This window comes from Pelophylax lessonae, assembly GCF_965119305.1.
Source record: "Pelophylax lessonae genome assembly, chromosome: 8".
NCBI lineage: Eukaryota > Metazoa > Chordata > Amphibia > Anura > Ranidae > Pelophylax > Pelophylax lessonae.
Window position 1 is genome coordinate 290,078,165 of NC_138775.1, and position 23,184 is coordinate 290,101,348.

Below are 23,184 nucleotides of genomic sequence, written 5' to 3' on the forward strand. Positions count from 1 at the left end.
TTCCTGACCAGGGGTTTTTCAATTGCGCGGTTGTGCGACGCTGTACCTAAACTAATTTGACGTCCTTTTTTTCCCCACAAACAGAGCTTTCTTTTGGTGGTATTTGATCACCTGTGCGATTTTTTGATCATGCGCTATAACCAAAAAAAAGCGTAAATTTTGCAAAAATAACAATATTTTTCAAATTTTTTTATATGAAATTCCCCCCCAAAAAAATGTAAAAATCAAAATTTTTTAACATTTTAGGCCAATTTGTTTTCTGCTACATATGTTTGGTAAAAAAAATCACAAAAAGCGTATTTTGATTGGTTTGCGCAAAAGTTATCACGTTTACTAACAAAGGGAAAGATTTTTGTCATTTTTGGTGTTTTTTTTTAACGAGTAATGGCGGCGATCTGCGATTTTTTTTTTTTTTTGCGGGACTGCGACATTGCGGCGGACAGATCGGACCCTTGACTGACATTTTTGACACTTTTGAGGTTACCAGTGACATTACTGCAGTAATCAGTGCTATACATATGCACTGTTACTGTAAAAATGACACTGGCAGGGAAGGGGTTAACTGTATTGGAGAGGGAGGGGTTAAGTGTGTCTTAGGGGCGTGTTTCTAACTGTGATGGGACATGGCTACTAGTGTAAGAACATTCCCCTCTGGGTGATCTCTGTACATTGCAGGGGTTATAACAAACTTTGTTGCAGATTCCTACCTTTTGTTATTCTGAAGAAATCATTGTTTGTTCCTCTGTGCTGAGTGGGTCAAATGGGAGTGGTTTCATAATTATCTATCAGCTGTGGCAGCTGCAGGGCTCTAATGAGGAAATCTGCAGGGCCTGCATCCCTTTAGACGTGTTCCTATTGGGAGTATCTCACCAAAAATGACATTTTTTTTGCAGGGGATGCCAGAAATCTGATTTGTATTTTAGGCAGAATTCTGGGAAAATCAATGAGCTAATCACACAAGCAGGAAATGATGTATCTGGGGGTGTGGTCAGTATACATTCTGTGTACAGAACAGCTCCAGGCGGCCATATTGTATTGCAAATTCAGAAAATTACAACAGCTGCAGATTGAAAAGGAAAGGTCATTTTTAATAACATTCAATTACAATATGATTTGTTTCGCGATTGTATACGCTATATTGTTTTTTTCTTTATTTGCTGATTTTTTTCCCCACAAAAGTGGTTACCCTTTAATTGAACAAGCTGAAATTAGAAGTTGATTGGTTACCATGCACAGCTGCTCCATTAAGTCAGCCTGTAGAGGTCTGTGTATAGAAAGTCAACCCCAGTGCCTCTTGTGTATTGGAATCCCAAAAAGTGTTGTCAGCCCAGCCTGAGTTCTCTCTTGCTGTACTACAAGCTTATTGAAGTCGTTCCCATGATACTAATCTGCCCCCCATGGCATTTTTCCAGCCCTGTTCAAAGCTCTTCAGCAGTCTCTCTGGGTGTCACACCAAGACCTTCTGACGGCGGTGGATTATTGTGAGGAGCAGCTGCAGGAGATCGATATAACCAACTTCCTGATGACGCTGTGTGGCCATCTCCGAGGCTTCAGAGAGACACAGGTGTATCCCAGACCCTCACCAAATGGACGGGTACATAAGGCCAGTTTCCGCATCGGCAGCTTGGATCAAGAAGATGAGGTGGTGGCTAGAGACGGGTCCGTCCTTCACTCAGAGTCCAGGTATTGACTGCAAACCATCACAGGTTCTGCTTATTCTTTGTACACATCCACTGCTTCATGTCACTGCTTCTGGGTAATGTGGAACTCTCTTGGCAACTGGTTTTGTTGCCTTTCCACTGAATCAGACACTGTGGGTATAGAGGGAATGACTCGCTACCTGTCCTAGTGCCTACTCCTTCAACTTGGTGATTGGCTGCTCAGGCACCGAGCAGTGTCACATGAGGGCAAATAAGTTGTGGGTTTTCTTTGCTCCTGGTGGCCATTTGGAGTGGCTGTGAAGTGGAAGTGAGTACACTATTGCCTCGTTTCCATTGAGCGGATTTGTTCGGTACGGTACACTATTTTGAGTGTTTCCATTATGAAAGTGGCCCATACAACCGAACCAAACCGCACCATTCCTGGTCCTCCTTCAGATGTAGGGCCATAGGAAATGGTACGGTACGGTTAGGGCGGAGCTACTGGCGTCACACGATACATTCCACTGATTGGCGGAGAGGAAAACGTCAATGCTCACGTCAAACGAAAAGCTCAGTCCAGATAATAATCCAGACTTGCAGTGGAAACGCTCACCTGAATAGGCCGGACCATTATAACCCTTCCAAACTGTACCAACCCAAACTGTTCCGCTCAGTGGCATAAATTTGGCATAAATGGCCAAAAGTCTGTCAATACCTACATGAGCTTGTTGGACATTGGATTCCAAAACCATCTGCACTGGTATGGAGCTGAAGCACACAGGGGGGCCCCTCTAAGTGCAATATTAGTAAGAACTTTAATTGAGCAGCCAAATAAACACTCACGTGTTCCAAAAGATTAATCATGTATAGTAGTATCAACAGAGGAATCGTCCAAATTCCAGGTTGGTAGCCAGCCATTGCTGATGGTTTTGGATGGTGCGAGCCATGTCATCACCGCACATTTGCTGTTATTGGTATGGAGCTGGCCTCCCTTTGTGGCAATAACATCCTCCACTCTTCTCAGAAGACTTTCCACAAGTATTTGGAGGGTGTCTGTGGGAAGTTTTGCCCATTTGTGAGTTCAGGTATTGATGTTGGACAAGATCTGGCTCTCTGTTGTCATTCCAATTTCTCCTGAAGATGTTATCTGATCCGTTGGGTCAGTCATAGTAGATTTTTGGCTTGTCACTTGTGGATGGAAGAACAACTGTCACTGAGGCAGTTGGCCAGAAACTAATTTAGTTGTCAGAACTATTTATAATTTGTTTATAATTATCAATATTTAATTTATAATTCATTTTAACTGAATGATCTTCCCTCTTGGTCTTTTTTGCTGTTAGTGTGGATACAGAGGAGTGCATCGAGCAGGACCTCCATGTGGTCTCCACCCCAGAACCCAGCATCCATCCGGAGCTGCAACTGTCTGTCCTGGAATCTGGACATCCGTGTGAGGTGTCTCCAGACCTTCATCGGGTCATTCAGGTCTTTATTATTTTCCTGATTCCTGTAAAAAAAAAAAAAAAATATTACTCTGTTATTACTCTTGTTACTACCATGTTCTTACTATTCTCATCCTCCTACCATCCTCAAGATTCAAATCAATTCTAAGGCCCCTTTCACACATGTCCGATCCTGTCCGTTCCTTTTTCTGCTCAGCGGGGGATCAATCAATCAATCAGGCGGATGACAAAGTTACATAGTTAGTCAGGTTGAAAAAGTCCATCGGGTTCAAAAAAAAAAAAAAAAAAAATAGTATTGAAAACCCAACCATACAATCCCATATACACAATCCTATACCCGTTGTTGATCCAGAGGAAGGCGAAAATAAACCCCAGCAAAGCATGATCCAATTTGCTAAAGCAGGGGAAAAAATTCCTTCCTGATCCCCCAAGAGGCAATCGGATATTCCCTGGATCAACTTTACCTAAAAAATATTTTAATACCCATTTATATTATGTACACCTAGGAAAGAATCCAGACCTTTTTTAAAGCAATCTAGTGAGCTAACCAGAACCACCTCTGGAGGGAGTCTATTCCACATTTTCACAGCTCTTATGGTGAAGAAACCTTTCCGTATTTGGAGACAAAATCTGTTTTCCTCTGGACGTAAAGAGTTCCCCCTTCTCCTCTGGGATGACCTTAAAGTGAACAACTCAACGCCAAGTTCACCATATGGACCCCTTATGTATTTATACATGGTGATCATATCCCCCCTTAATCTCCTCTTCTCAAGAGAGAATAAATAAAGTTCCTCTAATCTTTTCTCATAGCTGAAGTCCTCCATGCCTCTTATCAGTTTGGTTGCCCTTCTCTGCACTTTCTCCAGTTCCCCGATATCCTTTTTAAGAACTGGAGCCCAAAACTGAACTGCATATTCCAGATGTGTGCGGAGACGGAGCTGTCAGATCCCTGCTCTCCTCTGTGGGGGAATCGGATAAGAACGGACCGCCTGTCCGTTCTCATCTGATCCGATCCGCCAGACGGATGGAAAATCTGTTTGGATGTCAGTGGACATGTCTCCCCTGATATCCCCTGCCCCATAGAGATGCATGGGTCATCCGTTCAGATCCGCCTGAAAAACTGACAGGGGGATCTGAACGGTCCGCTTATGTGAAAGGGACCTAAAGTATATATAGGATGTTTATTATACAGCACTTTAGAACATACACTTAAAGTGGATGTAAACCCTCACATACACCCAGTAAAGTGAACTGCCTCAGATGATACACAGAGATGAAACAAATCTCCCTACAAGTTTTACGTTTATATCTAAAATTGGCAAATTGTATAAACGCGCTAGTGACTAAAAAAAAAAAGAAAATCAGCAACTTCAAGTGAAATAGCACAAAATAGAAAATATTAACAGTAGGTTGCGCTAAAGTGATCAATAACCAATTGAGGAAATGTATTGATAAATAAATCTGTGTAATATCCCAAAAAAGTGAATAATAAAAATTTATACAGCTAATACACTCAAATGATAGAAGTAACGAAAATTGTATAAAAAAAGACCACAAAGTAATAATAACAAAATAAATACAGAGTCCTCAAAATTAAGTGATAAGTAATCAATTAAGTGATACTCAATTACTGAAAATGTGAAAAGTCCATTAAACAAACAGCACGCGTGATGTGGTATCCTTCACCGCTTGTGTGTCAATCCACCACCATAAGTGATTCTGCTTACCAGATGGCTAAGGTAATGAATCAGAATGGCCAAATAGATATGGTAAAAGCTGTTGCTCCTACGACCCTGTAGCGTGTCCAAACGGATGGAGGCGATGGGGAGCCTCAAGATGAAACCACCACACAAAGGGAGATAATGATCTCTACCGCGCATACATTAATCGTCCCATATGTATATCTGCTGTCTTCAGCTTTCTATATTCTTTAGAAAGTGCACATTGTGTTACAAATTTGTCTTCCTGTTTCAGCAGTGGGAGGGGAGTCTAGGCATACACTGTGTGTGAGCTGATTGGAGGAAAGACACCCCCCCTCCTCCACATAGGCAGATGATTGAAGAAACTTGCAGGGCTGTGCTGTGAATAGACAAGCTCCCTGCTTATCGATCTCGAAGTCTCTTCCCTGTCACAGATTTTCAGCTGCTTTTATCTCCTGTGTCGGAGAACTTGCCATAAGTTATCACGCTGATAACAGAGGAACGGAGCAGCAGAAAGACACGGGACTTAGGGCTTTGGAGAGAGACAGGAACACTACAGATATATGTGCCCAAGTCAGATTTCATGAATGGGGTTTACATCCACTTATTGGCCAGGTAATATTACAAAAATGCAAAATTCATTTTATTAATCTGCAATATTTTACAGACTTAAAGCGGAGTTCCACCCTGGGAAAGTTTTTTTTTTTAATAAAAATACCCCTGGGACAGTCAGGGCTAGTGCATTTCACAATGGATAGCCTTTGATCTGTCTCGGGTTGCACTTACCTTTTAGAAGAAATACTTACCTTGAAAAAGTATTGTCCAGCGCTGCCATCTCAGGTGTGGGCAGCTTGAAGCCAGCGCGATCCTCTTCTGCGTCCTTTTCCGTCCTCTTCGGTCCCACGATGCACTGCACCGGCCCCGCCGTCCCTTCCGGTGCTGCAGCGTCATCCCTGCACAGTTTCTGGGCATGCCCAGAAGCTGTTTAGCGAGGTAAGATGGCGCCTGCACCGGAACTGAGGTTGGGGCCAGTGCAGCCGCATTGATTCCTGGGAGCGATGACGTTCAGCTCCCAGGAGTCATCGCAAGCCAGGAAGTGACGACTCGCTGTGGCCGCCGAGGGGAGGAAGAGGAAGTAAGGTAAGTATATTTTCTTCTAAACATGGTAAGTAAAAAAAAAAAAAAAAATTGCGATTATCCATTTGTTTTTCAGGTGACCCCGGGTATGAAGATGGAGGTAAGTATAATTTTAGGGTGGAACTCCGCTTTAAAGCACACATTTCCTCATTACTGAGGTAGATAGGGTACAGTATCTCACAAAAGTGAGTACACCCCTCACATTTTTGTAAATATTTTATTCTAACTTTTCATGTGACAACACTGAAGAAATGACACTTTGCTACAATGTAAAGCAGTGAGTGTACAGCTTGTATAACAGTGTAAATTTACTGTCCCCTCAAAATAACTCAACACAGCCATTAATGTCTAAACCGCTGGCAACAAAAGTGAGTACACCCCTAAGTGACAATGTCCAAATTGGGCCCAAAGTGTGAATATTTTGTGTGGCCACCATTATTTTCCAGCACTGCCTTAACCCTCTTGGGCATGGAGTTCACCAGAGCTTCACAGGTGGCCCCTGGAGTCCTCTTCCCCTCCTCCATGATGACATCACAGAGCTGGTGGATGTTAGAGACCTTGCGCTCCTCCACCTTCTGTTTGAGGATGTCCCACAGATGCTCAATAGGGTTTAGGTCTGGAGACATGCTTGGCCAGTCCATCACCTTTACCCTCAGCTTCTTTAGCAAGGCAGTGGCTGTCTTTACATAAATGTGAGTGGGGTACTTACTTTTGAGAGATACTGTACATATAAATTATTCATGATCCACAATTCACCAAACCATTGGCATTCTAGCTCTATTTACACTACAAAATGATCAAATATTTAGGGCCCATTCACACCAGAAACGGCACATAACCGCGCATTTTTGACTGCATGTTTACATGTAGTAGAAGTGCGATTGACGTGCTTTACGCGTGTTTTGCATACGTTTTGTGCTGCATTTAGCATTTGGACTGCATTGCACTACTTTTTTGGACATGGCTTTCTTGGCTTTAAGGGGCGCATTGCAGTACGTTGGTAGTGCGCTCCCTGCATTTGCAGTGCAGAAAAATGCAGCATGCTTTACTTGTTCAAAATCCAAAAAGTGCTGCGCCAGAAACATATAACAGAAATCAATCTGTGTATATAGTGAAAATCAATTTGTGTATACAATAAATTGCAAACTTAATGTCCATAAACCATATGTGCTTTCCGATAGAACGATGATCAAAAATCAATAAGTGTATACAATACAAATCATTCAGTGTATACAATAAAAAATAAAGTGTCCATAATTCATAAGTGTATTCCATAAATAAATAAAAAATAAAAAAAAACGTGCATTCCAGTTCCAAAGATGTGATCACCCAGCAAAAGTGATTAGTACATATAAATGTGCTCCACTCTGCCGCCACCAGAGATCAAAGCCTCTTACCTTAGAGTTTGACCCAGAGCACTGAGCCAAATCAAGCTTTTTACCCCTCTGGGGTCACAGGCAGGTGTAACCTGGACGGAATAGAGGTCTCTAGCAGATGCACAGGGACAAGGTAACAGCGATGGTGCCACTCTCACACGGGGCACATAGAGATCACCACATGAGCAAAAGAAGCAAAAAGAAATCTAATGCTCTCTGTGCGGTTAAACTGAATAAAGCTTTTAATTTAAATCAGGATACTCACAAACAACTTCTTGTAGTCACGCTTGTAATACATGAAACCGCACAGCTGAGAGGATGCAGCGAGCAGCAGGGAAGGCTCCGCCCCCCCTATACACATTACGTCTACGCCGATAGGGCGCTGACTTCAACAGTAGAGGTCTTTACTTGTTAACTGAACTGCACTGCAATGATGTGAACTATGCCCCTTAGGATTACCTTTATTTTGGGCTGTCTATGCAGTTGGAGTGCATTTCAAAATGCAGCCATCTGCATTTGGTGTGAAAGGTTCCTTACTCTTCCATGCTTTCCTTCATTTATTCCCTTTAGGCTGCATTCACACCTGAGTGGTTTGTAGCTTAAGCTCCAAAACGCTGGAGGAGGAAAAAAAATAAGTGTTCACTATGGAGTTAGTTCACATTTCCAATCCTAGTCGCCTGAAGCTCAAAAAAGTTTTGGAACTTCTTTTGTTGCTCAGTTTGGGTAGATTGGTGCGTATTTTAAGGGCTTTTCCCCCCCAAAAGTGCACTGAAATGTGCAATTTGCGCTGTTTTGAGCATTTTCATGCATTTTGTGGTGCATTTTTGAGCGTTTTTCTGCTTAAATAAAATAAAGAAAAATAAATAATTATAAGGCTCCGTTCACATCTAGTTGTTTTGGGGCGTTTTTGGGGAGTTTTTCTGCTCTAGGATCAGCTCTCAAAACGCCCAACAAGACAAATCCTATTCATTTCAATGGCCCCTGTTCACATCTGAGCATTTTGACGCTGTAAGCAAAACGCCCAACGCTCAAAGTACATGAGCTTCTTTTTGGGCAGATTACAGGCGTTTTCCATTGGTTTCTATTTAATCTAAAAACGCCTGCACAAAAAACACCTGTAAAAACGCCTGTAAATCGCAGTAAAAATTGCGGTAACATCGCGGTAAAAATCGCAGTAAAATCGCGGTAGAAAACGCTACGCTCAGGTGTGAATGTAGCCTTAATCAACAAAATAATAAATAAACCCCTAACCCCTACCAAAAAAAAAAAAAATACAAAAAATATAAATAATAATTAAAATTATTTAAACACCTAACTCTACCCCTACCCTTACCCCCTAACAATAAATAAAAGTAGACGAAAAAGCAGAAAAACATAGCTACAAATGACGAAACAGATGGAATGTTTCCCTGTTGGCTAATAAAAAAAAAAGGCAGAACGCACGACAAAACACCCGAATAACGCTCAAAAACGCAGGTGGTTTGAACGAAGAAAAAAAAAAACGGAGGAGGTCACTGTACTATCTCCCTGCTGAGCTTATTGTGTTCAGACAGGGGACTGACCCCCAACCACAACACAGGTTTAACCACAACAGGTTAGTAGACATGTGCGGTTCGTTTCATTCCGAATAAATATTCGGATATATTTTTGGTTATTCGGAGATTCGGATATATAAATTACTGAATGCTGCGAATAACGAAACAAAATTCGAATTTATATTTCAAATCAAATTTTACATCGAATTCCAGTCTAATTCGAACTGTAAACATATTTCTGAAATAAAAGACTGTGTGTATTAGAGTCATTGTAATCAATTGATGAAGATTTTTCTTTTGTTTGCTCACTTTGCCACATTCGAAACAAAAAAAAAAAAATCCAAAGTTTTTGACAATTCAAAATTTATCTTTTTGAATTGAAAAAAAATCTGTAAATTTTAAGAAAATTTGAAAAAAGACATAAAACGAATTCCGAATACAAATCCTAAAAACGAATTGAACGAATCAACCGAATGTAATGAAACGAAAACTAAGTTAACAAATCTAAACAAAACTAATTTTTTCATCATGCATGTCTACCGGTTAGCACTTGCAGACAACAGCTGCCAGCGCTGATCAGATGCCGATTGGTTGTTGGTTTTTTCAGCATGTCCGTTCCGAAGAAGAAGTCGGCCTTTTGGCTGGCTTCTGTTGGACAGGCTGATGTACACATGGCCGAATGTCGGACGGTTTCTGTTGAATCGACTGATATTCAGCCCATGTGTACCAGGCTTTAGGTGTGAATGCAACCTTACAGTCCGCTAGTTCTTCTAACAATGGCATCCTAACAGTCTTATTATTTTTTTTTTTACGTAGGATAAATTTCTGGCCATCGGGAGTCTCCACTTCAAAACGGTGTCTTCAAACCCTCACTATTTCTTCTACTGTCCATCCTCCCAGAGGAAAGAGGTGAGTGCCCTTAATAGGTATTATCTTAATGTAACTCAAAATTTCAACTCTTTCTGAATTTTCTAAATTTCTAAATCTCTTATTTCATTTTAAAAACCTTTAGGTTACCATAGTGGTGGCTGATAAATTACAAACCCTTCATCAACTATAGAAGTGTAATTCTGCGTTTGCTATGGAGCAGATGTAGATTCGTACACTGACAAAATAATACTGAATGTAACAACACTACATATAATCTCTGCAACTTTTTTTCTTTTTTTTTTTCTTCCATAAAGTCTTTATTGAGTTTATACAGAACAGTACAGAAACAATACATAGTATTATTGGAATAGACAGTACATAGTAATGATCGACCGATATCGGTTTTTCGTTGCTGATACCGATATTTTGGCCATTGCATATCGGTATCGGCCGATAGTTTGAACATTTAAAGTTTTGCAAAATAAACACAATTTTCGACACAAATCTGTTACTGAACCCTTTGGTGCGTGGCTGGCTGGCATCCTGTGGTGGATGGCTGGCTGGCACCCTGTGATGGGTGGCTGGCTGGATTGCACCCTTTGGTGGGTGGCTGGCTGGCATCCTGTGGTGGGTGGCTGGCTGGCACCCTGTGATGGATGGCTGGCTGGCACCCTTTGGTGGGTGGCTGGCTGGCACCCTTTGGTGGGTGGCTGGCTGTCACCCTGTGTGGTGGGTGGCTGGCTGTCACCCTGTGTGGTGGGTGGCTGGCTAGTACAGGCTCAGGGCCTGTGAATGGCTAGCTGGTACAGGCAGGGCCTGTGACTGGCTAGCTGGTACAGGCAGACTGGCTGGTGCAGGCCTTTGGGTGGTGGGCTGGCTAGCACCGGGCAGCTGTGGGTGGGTGTATGTATGTGGCGGCTGTGTACCCTCACTGTCCCGAGACTCCCCAACTCCAGACGAGGCTGAGGGAGGTGGCCTAAGAAGGCAGAAGCTGTCCCAGTGCACGGAGGCACGTGGCGCAACATACGCAATGACATCACAACAATATCGGTGACCTCCGGGGCCGATTCCAATATATCGGGGAAAGTGCATATCGGCTCTCGATATATCAGCCTTGCCGATAATCGGTCGATCCCTAGTACATAGTAATTGAGCAAGAATCGACAAAGAGTATTTGGATTCTGAGAGACTGTTAACATTAGATAACTGCAGCATACAGTAGTGGGGTGGTATCATTGTTAGTCACGGTATTGCGTTGGGCTTTGAAAGGAGTCTTATAATGAATGGTTAGTGCTGCTAATTGTTGTAGCCTTTTGTGTGTGAGTTCTCGAGTGATAGGCGGGGCCGGTGCTACCACTAGGTGAACTAGGCAGCCCCCTAGGGCGCAGCCATGGCCAGTGCCACATTCCTCTCCTGTCACCTCCTCATCCCCGGTGGATGTCACCTCTATAGAGGGGGGCAGTGTGTACAGGAAGGGTTGTGTAGGGTTAAAGGGGGGCAGTGTTTATAGGAAGGGGGGTGTAGGGTTAAAGGGGGTGTAGCATTAGAGGACAGTGTGTGCAGGAAGGGGGTGTAGCTTTAAAGGGGGGCACTATGTGTAGGAAGGGGGGGCAGTGTGTTTAGGAAGGGAAGTGTAGGGTTAAAGGAGGGCAGTGTGTACAGGAAGAGGTGTGTAGGATTGCAGTGTATACAGGAAGGGGACAACAAAAATAAAATATACTGGCGCAAAGAGGATTTGTGCTGGTCCCTGTGGGTGATGGGACAGGGTGGATGGCCAAGAGCAAATAATATCATACATTAATGCCTCTTTGATCATATAAGCATGACAAGTCTGATGCAACAGGTATGAGTTCATAAGGAAAAAGTGCATCAAAGTCCATCAATGTATGGCAAGTCTTATGCAATGATTATTGTTGTGTTGATAGGAGATGGGTGCTGGCTCATGTGACGGCTACTCTGTGTTCAAGCAAGAAGGGGCTTGTTCAGTAACTGGAGGAAAACAAAAAGCGCCATCTGAGTGCAGCATTAAGTGTTTATTATGGCAGAAGAAACATAGTTACTCACACTTCAGTATAGAGTGTGCTTCTGGCTCAAATAATCAATCCTAATGTCAGAATCCCCTGGGAGGAAGGAAGACTTCAGGATGGCCTCGGCGGCTCCCGCTCCTTGGACGTGGCTGATGGGTGTCAGCCTCTCCAGGGCTCAGCAGACTGTCCGGCGGCTCCACCTGTGCTCGACTTCCGGGTGCAGGGGAGTTGCCCCCCCTCCGCAAACGCGTCGCCTTGGCAACCCCCCTGCACCCGGAAGTCTGGAAAGACCCCAAACCCCTCCTCTGCACTTAAAAGCATTCAAAACGCCAAGTTTGGCTGTTTTAAATGCTGTCATTTATTTGAATCTGGGGCCAGACAGTACCCAGAAGTGATGTCACTCATGACATCACTTCCGGGTTTTTAGACGGAGAAACGATCAGAGCCGAATGAGGCTTTGATCGGGTCTTCGGTGGCCATGCAGGAGACGGGACGCGGAAGGCGGCGGGAGGGGGAGGGCACCCCCTCCCCTCTCCTGCTCCTTGTAACGACAGCCGAGCGGTTTCTCAGCCGCATTGGTTGTCATTACAAGACAGCCGACCGTTGGCTATGGAGGCCGGTACTGGGGTGTTGCCTCTAGCTGCAGGCATCACTCCGGTACAAGCACTTTCCCGAAATATCGGTAATATCGATCACCTTGGTGGCCGGTTCCAATATATCGTGAAAAGTTCAGATCGGCCCTTGATATATCGCCTTTGCCGATAATTGGTTGATCCCTAACTGTTAGTATTGAGGGACTGTGCTACTTTGGGGTATGAGATGGCTGAGGGGGACACCCCCAGTGACAGCCAGTGACACATCATGTTTTATGGCAGTCCCAGTGAGAGGGCATTCCTGCAATGCATCCTGGGATTGACCATAAATACGGAGGGGACATGTGACAGGGCATCTTTGGGCAGGAAGCCAGGTCCCAGGAGGAGGTGGACGGCTGTCTCTCCTCCTGCAGGTGTGAGGAAGGTGGTTTAGGCAGTCTGCCTAGTGAACCAGGTGTGGAGCGGAGCTGCAGAGGATCCAGAGTGCTGACAGTGGAGCTGCTGTCAGAGTCTCTTGCGAAAAACAGTGCCCGTGAGTACCAGGAGATTTGCCTAAGGGTCTGCCCGGGAAGGGGGGCCACTCCAGTGAAGTCAGGGGATCAAGGATCTAGCTCACACAGGGAGAGTTACAGGAAAGGGGGTGCCGTGTAGAGTACCCTGAAGAATAGGGACAAAGGGGGTGCCAGGAAGGGCCCTGAAGATTGTTCTGCAGTACAGTACAGTATACCTCAGACAGTTCACTTACTACTACTTCACTGCTAATGACAAGGTGAAGCAGCGGCCTTGCCGCACTCAGCAATATTCATTTGTCCCAGCCAATTGTGCATAGTTATACAAGTTGGAGTATCCCACTCTTTCCCTTCTCCCATCCAAGTTCTCAATAAAAACACAAAAACCAAAGCTCCTAGACCAGGGATCCTCAAACTACGGCCCTCCAGCTTTTGTGGAACTACACCTGCCATGAGGCATTGTAAAACTCTGACAATCACAGACAGGATGGGACTTGTAGTTCCTGAACAACTGGAGGGCCATAGTTTGAAGACCCCTGCACTAGACTGTTTCCTGACTGAGCCACAAACACTTTGAAAAATGTTGAACTGTCATGCTGTTGCTAATGGTAACCCAGGGGAACCCGTAACCAGCAGCTCCCAAGGGAGTAGTGCTACATACTGATCAGCGGCTGCAGCCAATAACTGCATTGTACGTTCACTTTCTCATCCTCGCAGGAGAATGCTGCTCATGACACAGATCGGAAACCGAGCGATGACATGGAGGTCTCCGAAGCAGAACAGGCCACCGAGGAAGGTGAGGCATGGGCATTGATGACTCCAGTTTTCAGGGTACGAGTGGAACTTGTTTCTAAGTGTCTTTGTCATCACAGGTAACACATCCGCCGGCGGCATCGTTACCGAGAGTGACCCGGACCTGGAGGTGGAGTATCGGGAGCACTCAGATAATGCTGAATCCCATTCAGGATCAGAGACCGTGAACCAGGATGATGACTCTTTCAGCGTGTTAGGAGACTCTCTGAATGGGCAAGACTTGCCAGAGAACGAAATGCCGCCTCTGTTTGTGCATCTCATCTGCTCGGTGACGCACAAGCATCAGCATGGCTCTATGCCGGTACTGACCCTGCCCACCTGCCTTGGTGAGTCCATAGGAACAGAAGGGGTGGGATTGAATAAGTCACATTGCACTTAGCCCAGTGTCAAAACTCCAAAAAACAATAAGGTGTAACCACCCTTCTCCTGCGCTTGGTATCCAGGCCCCTCGTCCATACACTTCACGGGACTTACAACTGGCTTCTCAGATGGCTAGAGTCTTGCTGCCCTTAACGGACTGGGGTAGTCCACCGATACTAAAAGCAAGAAGAACAAAAAAGGGCGCACCGACCTAGCTCATTATCCTCAATATAAGGCTTTATTTAAATGACATAAAAAATGGCTACTCACAGACGTAGATAAAAGTAAAGCGTATCAAGCTGGATTGCTCAAAAGTCCGTGTTTAGTCCATATAATCGTCCATGATGAGATGACTGACGCGTTTCGAGGCCTAGCCTCTTCCTCCGAGCCACCTGAGGAAGAGGCTAGGCCTCGAAACGCGTCAGTCATCTCATCATGGACGATTATATGGACTAAACATGGACTTTTGAGCAATCCAGCTTGATACGCTTTACTTTTATCTACGTCTGTGAGTAGCCATTTTTTATGTCATTTAAATAAAGCCTTATAATGAGGATAATGCGCTAGGTCGGTGCGCCCTTTTTTGTTCTTCTTGCACTTAGCCCAGTGTGTTAGATTCCCACATTATTTCTGACATTTGGTCAGCGCAAGGAGTGACAATAGAACCGTGAGCATTTCCAGTTTTCGGAACTGATTTTTGTCACATGCATACATTTTTGGAGATGTTGAAAAAATGTTTGATTTAGCACTGATGGTTCAGATTTCTTTGAGGAAAAGAGAATAAGGGCTCTTTCACACGGTCCGCCTCCGTAGGCGGATCCGTGCTGCTCAGCGGGGATCGATCCGCCGATCCCCACTGAGCCGGCGGATGACAGCTCCGTCTCCGCTTGCAGTGCGGAGAGGGAGGTGTCTCAGCCCCCGCTGCTCTCTATGGGGGATCGGATGAGAGCGGACCGCCTGTCCACTCTCATCCGATCCGATCCCTGAACGGATGGAAAAATAGGGTTTCCATCCATCCAGATTTCACGGACAGGATCGGATACAGATGGCAGCGGGTGTCAGCGGAGATGTCTCCGCTGACATCCGCTGCCCCATAGAGCTGCATGGAGGATCCGATCAGATCCGCCTAAAAAACTGACAGGGGGATCTGATCGGACCGCCCGTGTGAAAGAGCCCTTACACTTTCACTTTTCTCATGTTGCAACCATCTGTCAGCCAAGCCAAGTCAGAAAGCAAGTTGTGAGTTAACCACTTCTGGACCGGAAGGATTTGCCCCCTTAATGACCAGGCCATATTTTGCGATTCGGCACTGCGTTACTTTAACGGACAATTGCGCGGTCGTGCGACGCTGTGCCCAAATGAAATTGATGTTCTTTTTTTCCCCACAAATAGAGCTTTCTTTTGGTGGTATTTGCCCACCTCTGCGATTCTTATTTTTTGCGCTATAAAAAAAAAAAAAAAGAGCAACAATTCTGGAAAAAAAAAACAATATTTCTCACTTTCTGCTATATAACATTCCCCAAAAAAAATTAAAAATCAAAATATTTTAACATTTTTTGCCAATTTGTTTTCTGCTACATATTTTTGGTAAATAAAATCGCAATAAGCGTATTTTTATTGGTTTGCGCAAAAGTTATCGCGTCTACAAACTACGGGAAAGATTTATGTCATTTTTATTGTTTGTTTTTTTTACTAGTAATGGCGGCGATCTGCGATTTTTAGCGGGACTGCGACATTGCGGCGGACCCCTGACTGACATTTTTGACACTTTTGGGGGGACCAGTGACATTACTACAGTAATCAGTGCTAAAAATATGCACTGCTACTGTACTAATGACACTGGCAAGGAAGGGGTTAACACTGTGGGTGATCAAGGGATTAAATGTGTACCTAGGGGAGTGATTCTAACTGTATGGGGGCGGGGCTTGTGAAATGACCACAGAGACCTGTAATCCTACAAAGAAGGATCACAGGCACTCTGTGATCATTCCAGAGAGAAGAACAGTCGGCTGTATTTACAACAGCTGACCGTTCTTCTCTCTCAGCAGGGAACAATTGCGGGTGTCAGGTGGCAATCGGAGCCGCCTGCCCCGTGCATCGGAGTCCCCGCTGACAATCGGGAGCGGGCGCGCGCTCGCCCCCAAGCTTACCACCAAGCTACCGTCAGTTTGCCTGGGAGAGTCACACTGCTGCAGTAAATATGCGATAAGCGGTTGGCGCGCTCGCCCCCTAGCTACCACCAAGCGACCAACGTAGTACTACGTTTTGCCTAGGAGAGCCACACTGCCGCAGTAAATATGCGGTAAGCGGTCAGCGCTCCTCCTAGCTGCAGGCGCACCACCTACGTATACCTACGTCGGTTTGTGCAGGAGGGGATGCCTGCCAGTGTCCAGGGCGGGCGGTCCTTAATCGGTTAGGAAATCCTAGGAGCTGCCTATAGAGCTAAACAATTCATGTGCTGACAAGAAGCATGCTTGGTATTGGCTGACAACGATGCCTCTGCTACACTGAAATCAGAGGTAGTGTTGTCAGTCTGACACCATAACAAAATCTTTCCAGCAGTTTCCAGTGTAAGCGGTTTCACCTGGTAATGGTTTTCCGTGTTTTTTTTTCCAGGTGAAGTTATCGGATGTCTTGAGAACAGTGAAACACTACAAAGCATCTCTCTGGGAGATCTGAGCGTCATGCTGGACATATATGTGCTGACTTTACCGCTGGAGATTGAGGGGGTGAACGAGGACTCACAGCATACTCGGTATGAGCTGCGCTACATGTCCTGTCCTATACTGTACATCTATGTAACACGGTACCTGTTCTTACACCGCAGCTCACCAGTTCTTAGATGGGACAGTTGCTTTAGCTTTCTGTTCAGGTTTCTCCTGACAGTAACACAACTCTTGTCCTATTGTGACAACGTTCACTCACTGCACTGTATCTATGGAGGAGCAGAGTTGTCACCCTGGGATAGAAGTATAGATCACCTCCCACTCTTCTCTGCTTCATAACATAAGGGGAAGGTGTTCTGTAGACCAAAACAGAGCAAATAAAAGAAATGAATTTAAAGTGGAAATTCATTCTCTCAATCAACATTGACTATTTTTAATCCTAAAATAAGTAAATAGATAGGAAAGTGTATTATATTTGCTTGTTTTAAACTTTTTTTTTTTTTTTACATTTCTTCAGTTACTTCTTGGTTTACATGCCTAGGCAAATGATGTCATACATCCCAGAAGTCTTCAGGAGGGGAGGAGGGGTTTTTTTTTCCAGCTAAGCACACCCTCCTGTCGGCATGCCTGAGCTAAGGGTGGATGGATTGCAGAAAGTAAATTCTACACGAATCATCTGCCCTTACTCAAGATGGCTGTGGCCAGAAATGCTGGGAGGGGGTGTTTATCGAAGTGAGTTCTCAGCAAAATAAAGCAAGATACAAGAGACATGGATGGATGGAGGAGTTTGCTTTGATAATAATAATAATATAATATTATTAGTAATAATTAATAATAATAACCACTTGCCGACTATACTAGATTTACTGCGGCAGGGCGGCTCAGCTGCGCATAATCACGTAGATCTAGGTGATTATTTACACGTGGTCTCGCGCCGCCGGAGCCATGCTCCCACTGTGATTAGACACAGCGGGAGCCAGACCGTGGGAGGAGCGGGCACGATCGCTGCCGGCCTCCCGCAGTCTTCACAGAAATTGACAGGAGAGCTTTTTTACAAAGGCAGGCGGCTCTTCTGTCAGACAAGCTAAGCTAAAACACCAATCTCTGTGTGCCTGTCACAGAGCCCCCCCCCCCCTCCCCACAGTTAGTAAGCACAATTAGGCATACATTTAACCCTTTGATCACCCCCAGTATTAACCCCTTCCCTGCCAATGTCATTTATACAGTAACAGTGCATATTATTTAGCACTGATTACTGTAGTAATGTCACTGGTCCCCAAAATATGTCAAAAATGTCAGTTAGTGGTCCTAATTGTCCGCCGCAATTTCGCAGTCCCGCTAAAAATGGCAGATCGCCGCCATTTCTAGTAAAAACCCAAAAAAATGATGATAAAGACGCAGGAAACCACATCAAAACGTAACACGGGTGCGTTATTGATGTGTTCTTGCTGCCTTTTCAATGCATTTCAACGGGAAGGTGCATTTTTGGTGCAGTTTTTTTAACTTCATGATACTAATTGAAAAGTTAAATATAATTCAATTATATATATAGATGTATGTATGTGTGGGGTGTATATATATATATATATATATATATATATATACCATATATATATACCATATATACCGGTGTGTGTGTGTGTATATATATATATATGTGTGTGTGGGTGTGTAAATATATACATATATATATATATATATATATGCGTGTGTTTATATATATGTTGTATATATATATATATATATATATATATATATACTAATAACTTCATGATATTAATTGAAAAATTGAAAAGTAAAATATAATGCAATTATATATATGTATGTGTGTGTGTGTATATATGTATGTGTATGTATATATATATATATATATATATATATATGTGTGTATGTATATATATATATATGTGTGTGTATTTTATATATATATATATATATATATATATATATATATTTAAATATGTGTGTGTATATATATATATTATTTTTTTTTAATGTCTTTTTGGGTTGCAGCCAGGTGCATCTTGAATTTTCAGTTTCAGCACCAAATTTTCCATTTGGTGCACCACACGTATGTAATGAAAACGGAACGATTTTATTTAAAAATGTCATTAGTAAGTCGATTAGGAGGGGGACAGAGAGAGAAACCAGGGGAGGCAAAATATAAGCAGATTAAATTTCAGCTTTACCAGCCCTCAGTGGGAAATTCTCTCTGCACTGCCAGCACCTCCACAGACCTCTAGGGGGTCATTACATGAGACTCGCCTGCCTTTTGGCTGCATTTTTGAGGTAAGTAGGATAAGGGGTCTGGGGGTGAGTGTGCACTTTGTCTAAAATCGCACTTCGCCTGGTTGTATTTCTTTGTAAAGATGGATAGAAACTCGATACAAACGCATATAATGTGCATTGTCATCACATCTGTCCATTTTCCATGCATGTTTGCTGTATTTAATTTGCTTGGTAGTCTGACGCTTGCATTGGTGTCAGAGAATCGCTGCCATATTGCTTATACCCCGTGCGCATTGCCGATTCATTCATTATGTTTTGTTTGATCCCTTCCATATCCTTTCCTCTATCCCTCCCAGGTATACCTCTGAGAGCAGCGTTTCCTTTCCCCGCTCCCCCGCCCAGCCATCCTCATATCGCTCTGATGAAGAGAACCCATCTGCATTAGAAAGATTCCCATCCAATGTGGAGCAGAGGTGAATCATTGGCTGCTACGCTTCATTTCCTCTTTCTGTATAATACATAAGAATCCCATCATGTCATCTTCATAGAGTGTGCCTTTACAGGCTCTTATGTCATTTTAGGTTGCTTCTTACAACTAATTTGGGGTGAATCCCAGGATTGGAAATTATATATATATATATATATATATATATATATATATATATATATACACAGTATCTCACAGAAGTGAGTACACCCCTTATATTTTTGTAAATATTTTATTCTATCTTTTCATGTGACAACACTGAAGAAATGACACTTTGCTACAATGTAAAGTAGTGAGTGTACAGCTTGTATAACAGTGTAAATTTGCTGTCCCCTCAAAATAACTCAACACACAGCCATTAATGTCTAAACTGCTGGCGACAAAAGTGGGTACACCCCTAAGTGATCTTGGTCTGATGAGACCAAGATAAACGTATTTGTTTCAGATGGTGTCAAGCGTGTGTGGCGGCAACCAGGTTAGGAGTACAAAGACAAGTGTATTTTGCCTACAGTCAAGCATGGTGGTGGGAGTGTCATGGTCTGGGGCTGCATGAGTGCTGCCGGCACTGGGGAGCTACAGTTCATTGAGGAAACCATGAATGCCAAAATGTACTGTGACATACTGAAGCAGAGCATGATCCCCTCCCTTCTGAGACTGGCCCCCAGGGCAGTATTCCAACATAACAACCCCAAACACACCTCCAAGATGGCCACTGCCTTGCTAAAGAAGCTGAGGGTAAAGGTGATGGACTGGCCAAGCATGTCTCCAGACCTAAACCCTATTGAACATCTGTGGGGCATCCTCAAACAAAAGGTGGAGAAGCGCAAGGTCTCTAACATCCTCCAGCTCTGTGATGTCATCATGGAGGAGGGGAAGAGGTCTCCAGTGGCAACCTGTGAAGCTCTGGTGAACTCCATGCCCAAGAGGGTTAAGGCAGTGACACTTTGGGCCCAATTTGAACATTTTTACTTAGGGGTGTACTCACTTTTGTTGCCAGCGGTTTAGACATTAATGGCTGTGTGTTGAGTTATGTTGAGGGGACAGCAAATTTACACTGTTATACAAGCTGTACACTCACTACTTTACATTGTAGCAAAGTGTCATTTCTTCAGTGTTGTCACATGAAAAGATAGAATAAAATATTTGTACTCACTTTTGTGAGATGCTGTGTGTGTGTGTATATATATATATATATATATATATAATGTGTGTATATACAGTATGTATATAGATAGATAGATTTATGTGTATATATGTATATAGATATATATATATATATATATATATCCAGATTGGACCAATGTAACTATACAGTACATATTGTGACGATACACCATAACAGCTATGGATGCTGCTCTAGGTTTCCCACATAAATTCCGATAACTTGTACCTGGAAAGGGTGCTGGCATCGGGGAAAGCCCATCCCTGCTCTGTACACACTCATACGACAAACAAGGATCCAAACCACCACACGCCAAATAAAGCACAGGTATCAAACAGATAAGAAATGTCTTCAGCCCGACTCCATCAAGGCCATGCCCCCAATGTGTTTCACCCCGGCTTCCATGACTAAGCCCTGTGGGCGGTGCGAAACACGTCGGAGGATGCATGGCCTGGAGGAAGTCAAGCTGAAGCCGAATCTTATATGTCCGATACCTGGGCTTGCTTTGGTGTGCGGTGGTTTGGATCCTTGTTTGCCTTTTGTGTGTATACAGTACATAAACTATACCTGGCTGATGCCCCTGGAAGTTGGAAATCGTTTAAAGTGTAAGTTCACTTTTACAGAAAATCTGCTCGGTGAACCTACACTGGACCCCCTCCCCTGATTCCCGCTGTACAGGAGTCCAGCGATCCCCCACTGTCCTACACTGAGACACCGCTGCACCAGTCTGAGGATTTGAAATCCCCATGGCTTAATCTCCTATCAGTACCTCTCAGCTTGTACGAATAGAAGTCATTCTAATGGTCAGCACCATCACATGGACAGAGGTGACCAATCGGAGTCCGCCTAGCCAGTCCTGTCAGCGCTGGAGGAGAGGAAAGAAAGCCAGGGGGATTTCAAATAACCTGACCAGTTAGGCAGCGTCCCGGTGCCTAACAGGAAATCATGGGACTCTGGTACAGCAGGACTGGGGAGGATGCAGAGGGGGTCCAGTGTAAGTTCACCTTACAGATTTTCTGTAAAGGTGAACTTACCCTCTAAGTAGACATCACAACTACACTGCTACTCCAGTGATCTCCATCCCATGCCAAGCAGTTGTTTTGCTGCATTCTGGGCACAGAAGGTCTGTCTGCTCAGCATTGGTGCCAAGTGCATTGCTTTTCTTTATCGTACATCATGGGACACAGAGCAGCCATAATAATTACTATTGGTCCTCCTTCCCTCAAGTGCATTGCTTTCTGACATCCCAGATAGTAATTATTATGGCTGCTCTGTGTCCCATGATAATACGATAAAGAAAATTTGATTTTCCTACATTCTTACATTCCTACATTCTTGCAGACACAGAGCCACGGCCCAGCCCCGTCTCTCTCTCTCTTCTCATTGCCTTACTGGCTGTGATTGACAGCAGCGAGAGCCAATGGCTCCCGCTGCTGTCTCAGCCAATGAGAAGGGAGAGTCCCCGGAGAGCCGTAGCTGTCGCACACATTGCTGGATCGCAATGGGGTTCAGGTAAGTATTAGGGGGGGGGGGGGGGGCTGTGGGATTCTGTTGCACACAGGAGGTTTTTTACCTGCATGCATAGAATGCATAGATGGTAAAAAAATGGAGCCTTTATAACCACTTTAAACGGAGTTCCACCCTCTTTTTCTTCTTTCTGGATTCCTGTAGAGAAAAGCATGTTAAAAAAGAATTCGACATTTTTTTTTTTGGGGGGGGGGGGGGGTCACTTACCTTATTTTAGGGGCATCTCTGTCCGACTTCCTCCTTCTGCGACCCCGGGCGTCACTTCTGGTTTCGCTTTGCGTCCTGGGAGATGTGAGTCATCAATCCCAGGATGCATTTGTAATGGCCAGCCGCTACTCTGATTGCCGTTCGCAATCTACAGCGCATGCGCGAGATTGCGATCGGCATTCTGGGAGCAAGAAACCAGGAAGAAGGTCACAGCGGGGGACACAGCGGTTTCAGACGCCCACATCGGAGATGGCCGCGCTCTGCAATCAATTTCAAAGGTAAGGTTTTATCTTAATTCAATTACTGTCCTATACTGTAATGTGGGGTTAGTGTTAAGGCCGGAATACACGATTAGAATATTGCCCGATCATTCAACCACCGACTAATGAAAAAGTGTTCGTTGGTCGAAAACGTTGCCAACATACACGGGCCGAATATCGCCCGACCGTTGTCCGCCGACCATCGAAACAGTGTTCAGTGTGATGATGTTCTACAGATTTCAAATGAACGACCTTAACACCGACGTATAGAATATCGTTAATTCGCAAACGAGACGACAGAATTTTTCTTTTTTTTCAAACAGTATTTACAGATATCGGTCATTGATGGCTGGGCATTAACGGGTAGAATATCGGCCGATCGTTCGCTGAACGGACATTTTCGGCCGATTTTCTTGTCGTGTATTCTGGCCATTGGTGTAATTGGCGTTAGTTTAGGACTAGGGGGGTATTTTTATCTCAAAAATGTGTATGTGGCCGGAACTCTTTAAGTAAGTGAGCCTAAAGAACGTAACTCACTACATGAATATTTACAGTCGGTGACTTGAAAAGAGGGCCACAGAGGCAGTCCAGGTAGTGGGTATGACCGCATCCCTCCCAGTGACACA

At 44.1% G+C, this 23,184-nt stretch overlaps 1 protein-coding gene across 2 annotated transcripts in view; it reads left to right on the forward strand.

The window, feature by feature from the left end:
- Positions 1 to 23,184, forward strand: part of SZT2 (SZT2 subunit of KICSTOR complex) — a 355,341-nt gene that overhangs the window by 164,638 nt on the left and 167,519 nt on the right. For both annotated transcript variants that reach the window (XM_082264795.1, XM_082264796.1), the window contains exons 29-35: positions 1,413 to 1,683; positions 2,981 to 3,122; positions 9,665 to 9,757; positions 13,565 to 13,643; positions 13,720 to 13,986; positions 16,637 to 16,775; positions 19,272 to 19,388. In XM_082264795.1, the coding sequence (XP_082120921.1) occupies positions 1,413 to 1,683; positions 2,981 to 3,122; positions 9,665 to 9,757; positions 13,565 to 13,643; positions 13,720 to 13,986; positions 16,637 to 16,775; positions 19,272 to 19,388 (1,108 nt within the window). The remainder of the gene's footprint in view (positions 1 to 1,412; positions 1,684 to 2,980; positions 3,123 to 9,664; positions 9,758 to 13,564; positions 13,644 to 13,719; positions 13,987 to 16,636; positions 16,776 to 19,271; positions 19,389 to 23,184) is intronic.